The sequence below is a fragment of the Gobius niger genome (assembly GCF_951799975.1).
Source record: "Gobius niger genome assembly, chromosome: 2".
In the NCBI taxonomy this organism is placed as follows: Eukaryota; Metazoa; Chordata; class Actinopteri; order Gobiiformes; family Gobiidae; genus Gobius; species Gobius niger.
This window is the reverse complement of record NC_136853.1, coordinates 16,453,086-16,465,490: the sequence shown is the minus strand read 5'-3', so window position 1 is coordinate 16,465,490 and position 12,405 is coordinate 16,453,086. Positions and strand designations below refer to the sequence as shown.

The 12,405-nt window shown below is 43.9% G+C and overlaps 1 protein-coding gene across 2 annotated transcripts in view; it reads left to right on the top strand.

The window, feature by feature from the left end:
- Positions 1 to 12,405, top strand: part of sh2d3ca (SH2 domain containing 3Ca) — a 76,368-nt gene that overhangs the window by 18,023 nt on the left and 45,940 nt on the right. The window contains exon 1 of one of the 2 annotated variants that reach the window (XM_079582587.1): positions 3,098 to 3,186. The exons of the other annotated variant lie outside the window; for it this stretch is intronic. Coding sequence (XP_079438713.1) covers positions 3,106 to 3,186 — 81 coding nt within the window. The 5' untranslated portion in view covers positions 3,098 to 3,105. Of the gene's footprint in view, positions 1 to 3,097; positions 3,187 to 12,405 lie in introns of those variants that run through there. 2 annotated transcript variants of the gene reach the window in all.

The following is a 12,405-nucleotide window of genomic DNA, read 5'->3' as shown; positions in this document are numbered from 1 at the left end:
TGCATCAAAGAGACTTTGAAACATATCTCCTGGTTCGATATGGATTAACCCATTGTTGAAAAAGGGCTCTTCTCCGCGATCACAATCGGTCAGATCATTAGTGTGCCCTCTCCAAACCCCCAGCGGAGGCCATACTCTTTGTTTTTGCACACATCCATAAAGACTTGTGTGCACATACCATTTGGACTATGCAGCCTGCAGCGCATCTCCCTCTTATCCCTTGCCCTTCACACACGTCTTTCATTAACGGGACGCTCCCAGGCACACTCGCCGATCCTCCATTGTGTGGGCCTATCAGCTCGGCGGGATGGGGCGCACTAATTAATATTTAACTAAAGACCGCCTCTGAGCCAACGGGAGATGTGCAGATAGAAAAGGGGGGAAAGTGGAGGGATGGCTGTAGGAGACGGGTGGGTGGAGTGTTTGAAGATGGATGAAAGGTTAGCCGCGAGAGTTAGGGCAGCAATGACACAGGAGAGGTGCAGGCGACACGGGTTGGGGAAGGGGCTGCATCTGATGGAGCACCGAGTGGAAGAAATTCACTACAGGAGAAATAAAAAAGGAAGGGAAACAAAGTGGACACTGGACACAGGATGAATGAGGCTGACTGAACTATGAACTGAAATATGTAGAGCTAAATCAGATTTCAGATTAGACCGGGGCTAAAATCTACCCAAACCAGAGTTTTCAAACCAAATCACTGAGCAGAAAATACTTTGTTCCCCTCAAATTTTCCCCATTGTGCAAATTTTCCATTCCATCCCAACCCCCACCCTAAATAAGTGAAATTACACGTTCTGACCCTAGCCATCTTTGTCACCCTGGTTGTATCTATTTCTTTATTTGGGCATCCATCATTGTGTCACATGTGTTTTCCAGAGCATACAATTTGGGGGGGGGGGATGCATGTGTGCACGGTAGCTCCAGATGTACCCTCGCTGCGCTGTGGTGCGATAGTTTTGGTGTGGATTTGGTGGTGAAGGAGCCCCCTCTTATGAGATTAGATGTGTCCCAACTGTATAATCGGTCTAATCCCACACAGGATGCTCCCAGATTATAATAACAGGAGGCGCTGGACCTAATGAATCCCTTCTCCTTATCAGACCACTTTCTACCCAAGAGCACCAGCAGACATGACGGGACTGAGCGAGATTAGGAATAAAAGCGATATTTATTTTAGCAGATTTTAAATTCACTTTGTTCAACCATCAATGAATGAGAAGAGGTTCCTTGGGTGGAGATAAAGGCATTGTGAACTGTTTTAAGTATTGGGATAACGATATTATACTTTTCCAATATTGTGGCTTCTCCTATTGCTATAATGATCATTTTGCATTTTATTGTGCGGCCTAACTATATGTTACTGTCTGTGTGGGGGCATGTGTGAGAGGAAAAGTCTCAAGTAACCTTTTCGTGTTTCCTGGAAGTAAATCTCATTTCTATGACACTCGAAGTCCATTTCTCCATATTGAGTTGACATTTTACAGAAGAAGATAAACACTGTATATATCGAACGCCTTTTTCATACCTAATGCAAATCATTCTCACAATAACAAGGTGTAAGTACTGCAATAGTCCATAAAGATTTGTTGGCAGAATTTTTTTATTAACATACAGCTCTAACAACAGTACTGTGTTTAGCTCTTTTTTAAAGCACTTTTTTCTTTCAGTACAATGTCCATTACAACATCCTGCTTCATTGGCAGAGGAACTCAAATACTAAACAAATCAGGTATATTTTTTTCTCGCTGTATTCTCCCCTTCCCCTGTTTTCTTATTATTTTTTTTATTTTTTTTTGCCTCATGCCTCTCTGGTGCGGACCCTCACTTTTATTTGCAGTGTCAGATTTTTTTAGGATGGTGGTGTTGCCATGGTGAAGCGTCCCCTGTGATGTCACTGTCAAGCCTCTGGAGACGACAACCCCCCCCACCCCAATCCACCTCACCCTGGCCTTTCTCCCCTGCTGGTATGTGTGTGTGCGTGTGTGTGTGTGTGTGTGTGTGTGTGTGTTTGCGTGTGTGTGTGTGTGTGTGTGTCCGTATGGGAATGGCCACACAAATCCGGTGTGCGTTCGCTGTGAAGCACCTGCCTCGCTAATGAGCTGTCTCGCTGCAGACCGCGTGGCTTTTTCCAAAAAACACATCATTATCTCCGCTACACACACACACACACACACACACACACATACACACACAATAAGGAGCGTGGCTTCCCTGGAAATGCTTTATGAAATTTGTGCCACCCCAAGTGCTATGATACGACAGTGGTTTTTTAACATTTAGTGATTGTTAGTTGATGGGAAGGGAAGGGTGCAGCAGGGTTATAGGGGCACCCTCTTTGAAGGTGCGAGTCCAAACTCCCCTCCCCTTTCTGCCCACTCTCCCTCATTCATTTCATCTTTCAAAAAATCACCTCCCCTAAGTCCATGCTTCACCCCCACCACCCCAATATGTCAGCATTGTCTCGGCATAGAATTGGAGTAGCGGGGGATTTTGGTGGGTGGGGTCTTCTGTGGCTCTCTCTCTCTCTCTCTCTGTGTGAATCCTTCTAGCATTCCAACCCCCCCTTTCACATCCCCCCCACGCCTCTCTCTCTCTCTCTCTCTCTCTCTCTCACTCTCTCTCTCCCCCTTTGGACCGCCTCCTCCCCCTCCCCACCCACTCACTCTCCTCCTTTCATCAGCAAGCAATGAGGTAATCCCTGTAGCAGCCGCGTGAAGTGCAGCAAGTGCGGCGGTGGTGAGAGAGAGAGAGAGCGAGAGCGCGCGACAGAAGCCGGTTTGCGGGCTGAGAGGGGGGGAAAAGCAGGAGAGGAGATGTCAAGAGCCGCCGGAAGATCATCACCGCCACTTCTTATCGGACCCAACTGTTAGCGCGCCCCGGAGCTGCGGGGATAATTCATGCCAGCGGTGTAGCTTTAAGACTATAGGTTGCGGCGCATCAGTGGTGGCACTATGTGAAAGAAGGTTGCCACACACGGAGTCAGGCAGGGAAGGGAAGAGGGGAACGCAGGGCTGGGTCAAGCTTAGTCAAAGGCGAGTAGGGAGCGATTGAAGTGACTGGAGGAGGAGAATTCATTACAGGGGAGATATTTGTGGGTGCAAGATGACGGAGAGGTGTAGTCTGTGGAGCGCGCTGTCCGCCGCTGCGTGCTGCTTCTACCGGGGTTCCTTCATGCAGGTGCAGGTGAGTGGACGTCACTGCTTTTTTTACCACAGAGGATGCTGATTGACTGATATATATGTGCTTCTCTATGGCGAACGTGTGTTGTGATCAAAGGGACAAACTGGGCTTGGGGTGGAACAGAAATGTATAACATATTTTGATGTTGAATGGCTGATTAAAAAAAGAGTCTTGAAAGTGAGACATTTGTTGATATGTTCAACTTTTAATGGGGTGAAGAATTTGTTTTGTTATGATATTGTGCCCGTAATATAGAATTGCCAGAGCTGGAGGGTGTTAGATATCAAACAACAGTGTCAGTGTGTTATTCAAAGTGTTGTATAGACTTGCATCATAAACTCAGTCTTGTCACTATGTAAGAACTTCATTTTTTCCCCCAGTACTATTATTATCTTTCAAAATGTGACTGAGAATGTTTCTATGCTTCAAAAAAGGAAACAAAAACCTCGACAACTTGCTCGCACAAACCATTCTGATTTGTGTTTTCCCGCTGACCTACATCGGCCACTCTTTTGACGAACTTTGCTAAAGTTTTGCACTTCTCCGTATTGACTTTGCTCCTGCAGCGATAATGTCGGTCTGCGTGCACCGCCGGAGCCTGCAGACTGGCTTTACGGGACAGGGAGAGAAACTTTGGAAACATTTCTGGCTCGTGCATGTGCGAAAGGGATCTGAAACGGCACTGTGTTTGTGCTTTCGGCCGACAGTTGTGCATACAGTATCTTATATCAGTTAACATGTCTAATTCTGGCCTGGCACTTGCAACCCAATATTTGACCTTATTCTATGGACGGCTTATTTTTTGCTGTGTATCAGATATGCCTCGTCACGCTTCACATTCAAAGTCTGTTGTTGTGTGGTGGGACTTTTCAGGAACCACATGTGGGGCAGGGAGTGGTGTTTTAGAACCTCCACGCTGAAGGATCGCACATGCCAAAGCTGTCAAGTGAATGACAGGCGAGACAATGTGAAACAGGATACTCCAGGGAGCGGAGAGATGGTACTGCCCTGGGTGGTGATACTGACAAAAAAAAAAGAGAGTTTGAGGTGCACAAAATCTCGTCTTGCCGCTGCCACATTGCCATAATTAGGGCTTAACTTTGTAAGCTGTTGTTTTTTGTTTTTTTGGGAGGTTTTGACTGTGCTTTAGGGCACTAATCCTGCTCCCATGTCAGCGTCACCTTCTGAGCACTTCTAAAACCAGGCTTCTTTCAAAACAATCAGCATAAGAAATCCCCGCTTTGCTTTTAAATGCTTTTCCATTAGAAAGAAAAAAAACATCAGTGTTAAATTAAGGCCAGTCTGAATAGGTGAGTCTTTGAATTAACGTAAACAACATTTGTTTTGTCCTCCCGTATGTGGAGAATTGGGATGTTAGGAAAGTTTGGAATGAGTTCGGACACAACTGACATTTTTATTTAGTGGCTTCCTCTTTCATTGTTTGTACCCTTTAATAAAAAATTAAAAAAAATCAGGTATAGGGCCCTTTAACCTCTTAACCCCCACCTGAAGTGAGCACATTTTCTCGACTTTGGCTTCATCGCAATCTAAAAGCGACAAAATAGCGACAAAAACAAGGATAAGACGCAACAAAAAAGTGACTTGAGAGTGGCAAAAATGTGCCGACAAAGCAACAAGAAGACGACAAAAACACAATGAAAAAGTGATTCAAAAAAGTCACAAAAGAGCGACAAAAAAATGCAAGAAGAGCAACAATAACACAATAAATAAGCAAATGTATGTTATGTTGGAGTTGCTTAGGGTTAGTGAAGTTATCTCCATGAAAGCTGTTGTGTTGTTGATGCCAAGCTGCGGTGGGTGTTATATGAGTGAGGGCTAAATGAATTAACCGATGCGGTAAGTTGCAGCACTTTTATTGGGGGGGAAAAAATATTGCCTAATTCTTAGCAGCTTGGCTTCTGCTCACAGTCAGTTTTGATTGGAGACGATATTGATTCCTCAGTCCATTCCAATTAAAGATAGACTGTCAGGCTCAATACAGCTCCATACAACCCAAACACTGCACTCTGCCAGACAGTAATTGTTCATATGTATCTTCATATTCGGCTCCGCTCCTGTTACCACAAGGGTATAGTGATTTATCGAAGTCTGTGGCACCTAACGCAATAACTCAAAATTAACCAAAAAGTTGCACTTCTCTGATCAATGTTGGCGGGCGGTGCGAGAGGAAGGGCAATGCATCGTAAGTAAGTAAAGTGTGAAATTGGTCTGTGCTCTGAAAGATAGTCCATCTGCCTCAGAGGAAATGTGTTAGCTCGTCAGTATAGTTCTGGTTTACGTTATTTATTTATTTTAGATTATTTTTTTTCACAGCCTTTTTACTCTGATTGGACGATTTAGAATGAAAGGGAGTGAGAGGTTTTCAGCTAAGTGTCAGGGCAGGGGTTCGAACCTGCGACTCTGAGGAGAACCTTGGGCTCGAGTGCTACAAGAAGGACTATGGTATTTAATTTTTCATCCTAGGTTTTTTAAATCCCACTTGTATATTAGCTTTATTATATTTTATACTATATATTGCTCGGACTGCAGAGTGTATTGCCAAATTGTTGTCTTAAGAAGCCAAAAAGATGTATTACATTATCAGAGGTCTTCCATCTTGCCCTTTTTTGGGTAAAGACAGGCTAATAAGAACTTAGTAACTAAGTAGGTAAGTTAGGGGCGACGGTGGCGCAGTTGGTAGAGCAAATGCACACTGTTGCTGTGTCCTTGGGCAAGACACTTCACCCTTCTTGCCTCCAGTCTGTGTGTACATTGGTGTGTGAATTGGTGTCTTAAGCACTTTGGGTCTGATAAAGGTAGAAAAGCGTTGGTGACTCCAACCTGGTGGCAGGAAAATTGCAAGTGTGGTTTTCTGGCCAGAGACACCAGGGGAAGATTACCCCTCAATCACCCCATCAACACTTGTATTACCCCCAGAGGGACTACGAAAAGGATTTATTAAGATAAACAACTTACTTAGTTCTTCTTTAACAAGTTCTGTTTTCATGCTTTTCCAGTGTCCATTTTAGCTTTAAGGACCGCCTGATTAAGGATTGAGTCTTGTTTTGACACAAATTCCTCACAAATTTAGTTTGAATGAAAAAATGGGGTGTGCTGAAATGGTTTTGTAAAACATCAAAATATCCTTTTTGCAACATTTGAGATATCAGTTCTTTTCTCACAACATGCTGTCCTATCTGATTTTAAAGTCCTAATGATGTCACTACTTCCATAGCCCTATGGGCCTGAGTGTTGACAATAGCTGTTGTTGCGGTGACAGTGAAGTGTGACCCCCGCTCATGAGCTGTATCACTGAGGAGATTACACTTGATCCCCTGGTCTAGACTGCGCTAAGCTAACTAGTACTACACACAGCTGTGCAGCTCAGCATTGTATAGTACAACTATGTACTGTATAGAGACGCATTAAAGCCAGTGCCGCCAGCGCATTTCTGAAACTAGGACATTGTAACAGACCCCCCCCCCCCAGCCTCCTCTGTGGTTGTCAACCCCCCATCACCTCTGCATCACCCCTGCTATTGGTTGAACTCCTGTTGTTGCATTTGCATTGTTTTTCAAATAAGCACCTTCACTTGCTGGGTCTTCACTTGTGTTTTGGGCTCCTCCTACCTCTATTCCCTGCTGACCTGAGCAGCATGGAACCGGCCGGTGTGCCCTCCAGCAGCTGGTGCCTCTGTAATGTGGAGTCCAGGCAGGGGAGCCCTTTACCTTGTAGTATGTTGTGCCGAGCTGACCTCACAGTATGGCACCTCTCCTCTCAGCAGGCGCATGTACCACGTATCTATACACACACATGCCACTTGTTTAGGTTATTAATAGATAGGAAGGAACATAACAGAGACACTTCTGTGTTCAGGGGCTGCGGTAGGAAGTCACAGAGAAGATGTCAATGTGCTGTAAGTTCCAGGCTGATGATGATGAGACCTGTGCTGTTGGGATTGTTTGAAATATACAATCCGTCAAAAGTTTGGTTATTTTCAACTCTATTTACATTGTGTGGTTCACGTTGAAGACACTACGGATGAACACATGGGATTATTATGGAAACAAAAAGGTGAAATAACTCAAAATGTTTTATATTTTCAAGCCTGTGGAGAAAATGTCAATCAACAAAGACGGACAGTTTTGAAGAATCTTTTCAGGAGTTCATTCATAACAGAAAAATACATAAATAAAGAGTTTCCATATATTTGACTTTCATTTAGCCAGCAAAGTCCCACTGAGGATCAGAATTTTTGCGCCTTTTACCAGCAGGGACCCAGCAGGGAAAACCAAAGTACAGACACAAGGCGAACATGCAAGCTCCACACAGACTCCAGCCCGGGAGTTGAACCAGGGACTTTCCAGGGAAATCTTCAATAAAAAGGTACTTTTCTGTTTACATCATCGCCTGCAGTGACCTATCCTTTGATGTCACGGCTCCCATTATCAAAAGCCAAGAGCAGTTGTGGAGCACCATCATGCTCCAGATCTGTGCTCTGATCTTTGTCAGGAGTGATGAGCACTCAGGCATTGCATTCATCTACAAAAAAACCCCCCAAAAAACAATTTATTGCCAAATCCTGAACAGCTTTGACTTTGCAAAGTTCATAGCATCTCATTATAAAACATTAAAAGAGAAAAACAAGAAGCCAGTGTTAATCAGTTGCTGGTTCTGCTTCACAGATCATAAACAAGACGCGCTCAGACCACTGGGTGCTTGCATTTCAAGTAGCATTGTTCCAATTAAACTCAAAAGTAAAGCCAGAATTTAATCAAATGTTGCCTATCCTTCTTGACTGAAAATAAAATGGCACTTTTTACAGACTTCTTGTGGATATGTTGAGGCCCATGTTGTGAAGACTGTATCTTCAAAGGCCCAGTCTTATTACAAGCGGGGTTTTATTTTCCCACTTACAATGCACCATACATAATAAACTACAGCTTTATTGCTTTCGCTCAAGCCTCCTGCGTTCATAATGTTGTTCTGTCTAAGCCTACAAACGCCTTATTATTAACTTTACAGGCAGACAAACCAGCCAGTGTAAGTGTTGATCTGTAGACTTTACTTTGTGCTTGCTTTTCCAGAACAGCGATCAAGTCCGCAACTAATAAGAAGCGCTTTGGTGTCTTTTAGCCCATTCAGTCAGTCACAGTAGGTTAACCAGCAATCAGCTTGTCAGTCTTCTCCCCAGGGGTCTCAGCCTGCGCTCCAGCATTATAGCCTCATAGCCATCAACCCCTGGCCAACCGTGTCTAGTCAGTGCTTAGCTAGCTGTGGAAGATACGACCACACTAATACCATTATTCGTGTCGGGGGAAAAAAAGGGGGAGCCCGGGCCAATCGCTGCATGTTTTTTAGCATTGAAATATTCACCATGTAATCCCCTCTTCTTCACTGCGGTTATCTCACGCACTGGGCTCCTCCGCCCCAGAGCTTTCGGCTGCAAATCCTCTTTTGGCATGCCCGCCTGTCACACCCTGCAGGCGGGCACAGAGTGAAGGGCAGCTGGGCGTGTGTGTAAGATTGTAAATGCGCGTGCGGGTAAATTGCCTTATTCTAGAGACCATATCCTCATTAGAGCGCTCTGATGTTTTTGGCAGTAACAAGGGAAGAGCCTGTGAGTAAGCAGGACGGTGGCTCGCTGTGTGTTTCTGACAAATTGTGCTTCATTGGCTCCCGGTCCCCGGCTCATTCTGCTGTCTGGGCAAAATGCATAAATCAACATACATTTATTAACAGACTTTGTTTATTATGCGTCGAGATGCTCACCTAAAGGGTTTGGATCAAATCTTTAGATTAAAGCTCTGGCAAACATAAAGTGCGTGCAACTTTACTTTTGCTTTTTCACATCCTGAAAACAGCTTTGTTTTGCCCAGCCATTTCAGATACCATTATTGTCTCAAAGGTTCTATGATGAGTTTTGATATTTAAATAACAAAACATAATAACCATTCTATCTATCTATCTATCTATCTATCTATCTATCTATCTATCTATCTATCTATCTATCTATCTATCTATCTATCTATCTATCTATCTATCTATCTATCTATCTATCTATCTATCTATCTATCTATCTATCTATCTATCTATCTATCTATCTACTGCAAATATCTATCTATCTACTGTATCCATCCATCCATCCATCCAATAAATATTGACAACACTATTCTCCTAAGCTGCGAATGATGGGTTATCAACGTGTAGCTCGCAGTTGCTGGGATGGACAAGATGAAGTAGATATGAATAAGAGCAACCATGTGTTACATTGGCAAAAACAGCTTCAAGTTGGAGAATGAGATTTCTGATGTATGTTTTTTACCATGCTGTTACATCGACTTAGTCATACTTTCTCTTTCCCTTTGTGATTTCCCAGCTTCTGCCAGTTGTCTCCCTCCGTTGGCTTTGAAATAAGCTTTCTGACAGCGACCCCAAGGTGAAATAGCAAGCTGAACTTGCCCTGCACTCCTCTGCTTTGATGGAAACTTGCAGACTTTACTGAGGCAGTGACTAATCTTAAAAAGGCAGGTGCATTTCATCCACTGGCACAAAGCACTCCGCAGTCTTTCGATTAGCACAAATAGAAAAACAGCTCCTCTGTCTCCGTCTGACATTAGCCAAAGAAGTACTCCTCTAATTGAGCACTTTAACACTATGGGCTCGGTCGCGGAAACCAGGGAGATCAGCATTTTACGCAGCAGAATTTCTTGCTAGGCTGGGAGCAGGTTGGCATGGTCCCAACTGGTGCTGTCTTCTGCCTAACTTCCACAAAACTGAACTATTTAGGAAAAGGGAGCTAAGCTGTCTATGGGTGCAACTTCTTTGAACCTATAAAATAGAAAGTGACTGGAAGCATAAGAGGTTGCCTGTGTAGGAAGTCTTTTTGTAGTTTTAACAGCATCCTCCAGAGTCTAGTCTCTATTCCGTGGCAGGCCTTTGTCTCAGTGATATATTACGCACTTGGTTCTTGGCTCAGAAAGTTGGAAAGAACAGCAGTGAAGTGAAGTGGTCCTCGAGCAGCAGGTCACTTTTTAGGCAGCTCATTTTCAAGGAACAAATGGGGCTTGTCTTAGTAATGAGATATTAACAGATGTGTTGACATATGGGTGACTGAGCGTCTTTTTAGGAATATGACATGTGTGTATAATTTATTATGTACAGACTGTAGACGGAGCAGCTCAGCATTGGAGAACTTCCAACACCTTTGTGATGTTTCGTCCTCCAAGACGCTTCTGCCAGATGCAGTGCACTAGTTAGAGATGTTTCAGTAAGTAAGGAAGTAAGTAAATAAGTTAGCACTGTATTTCCCGGACTATAAGTCGCTCCAGAGTATAAGTCGCACCTGCCAAAAAATGCACATGACCCATAATGCCTTGCGCTGTGGGGGTTAGCTACGAGCTGGAGGCCTTTGAGTGCGAGTGAAGCTACAGCCAAACAATGATGAAAAAACACTTCTGCTGTGCTCATAATTTCTCCAACAATCGAAAATGGAATTCGGAACTACAAAGCACTGCACATAAGGTTAACCAGAGCTTTTTTCCCCATTGATTTTTCAAAATCAACAGATAAAGGAGCTTGGTTTTGTGGAATTTCATATATTTTTTTAAAGGTATTTAGAAGATTAGTCTCTTTGATGACAGCTTGCAACGCCATATTGTTTACATTAGCAATCCCCCAAGGCGCTGTGCATTATGGTATTGCGCAAATAGCGAATAATGAAGGAGAAATAAAACATATATAAGTCGCTCTGGAGTATAAGTCGCACCAGCCTCGGCAACATCCTTCCTCTAGCTGTGGCCATCCTGCTTTTATCCCACAATTAGCTTTTTTTGTTTTCTTCACTGCAGTAAGAGTCACCTTGTTTTGTGCCAGCCCCTCACAAGTTTCTCACTCACTCCAAACTTTCTCTAGCAGCTGTCAGTGGGAGAATAACATGTGGCAATATATATTTTGAGATATAAGTCGCACCTGAGTATAAGTCGCACCTCCAGAAAAAACTATGGAAAAAAAGTGTGACTTATAGTCTGGAAGATACGGTAAATAAGTAAGTAAGTAACACAATTGCATAGATCAGATGTGTAGGGTTAGTCCTGCTCCTGACCAACATGTTTTTGGAGGTAGGGGAAACCGAAGTACCCGGCTGAAACACGGCTGGGTTCCTTCAGTATTCCTCTGAAACAGTGCACCGCCTCCTTGGTTTTCCCCTGTTTCAGAGCATGGTGTCCCACACAGGTCACCTCCTCCTTCCTCTTCCTCCTCTTCTTCTCCATCTGCTCCTCCTCCTCTTCATCTTTGTCCTCCTCCTTCTCCCCTGGCTCTGACGCCATTCTTCACCCTGAGGGTCACCATTTTCTCCTCGTTTGTGGGCGATTTACCTTTCCAGGAAAAAAAAAACAACCAGGACAAAAACAAGGCTCAAAATTACCATGCATTTTAGTTTTAGTCTGGGATGTACAAAAACACGTTCATCTCAGTCAAATGTAAGATCTCGTCCATTGCGGCTTCTTGTGTTCTGAATATTGTGCGAAACATACTGCTGCTCTGTGAGAGAAATATGCGTTTGACAATTAAGAAGTGACAGTTGGTGCTGTCAAACTCCTGACTAAAATCATCTCTAGTGCAGACTGGTGTGTTTGTCAGATCCATTTGCCTGCTGTTACAGAGTTGTGAATATGTCGCATTAGTCACAGAAGCTGAACATTGAGAACACTTTCTTATTTTGACACTTCCATGCCTCTCTTTATTGTAGGCTCCCTATTAGTTCTGTTCTCCACTCATCTTACTAATGGTGTATTATTCAGTGAGCTTGTTTTTTCCTGAGATGATGATGTAAATGAACGAGCTCTTTGCGGCGTCTCCGCGGGTTCATTCTTAAGGTGAAAAGGCCAGTGCCGTCCTGAGGCAGTGCTCCGTGAACTCCAGCTCTTAACGTGATCTCCATTCAAACAATTGAGGATGCACAGAGTAGTATCCTCGTGTTTAGCTGCGAGCCAGGATCACAGAGATTTCCAGTCCAGCGCTTCATGCAATCATCTGCTCTGTCTCCTGACATGAGAGAGACACACTTTAGGGAGGAGACTAACCTATGGCTGTGGTTGGTGTGCGTTTATCCACAGGCGAGAGGAGTGGGTGAAGATCCTGCCTGGAGGTCATGAACGTTATAGCATAGTAATTGTCAATAATATGCAGTGTAAAATGATGGTGTTCTTAAATAGGACT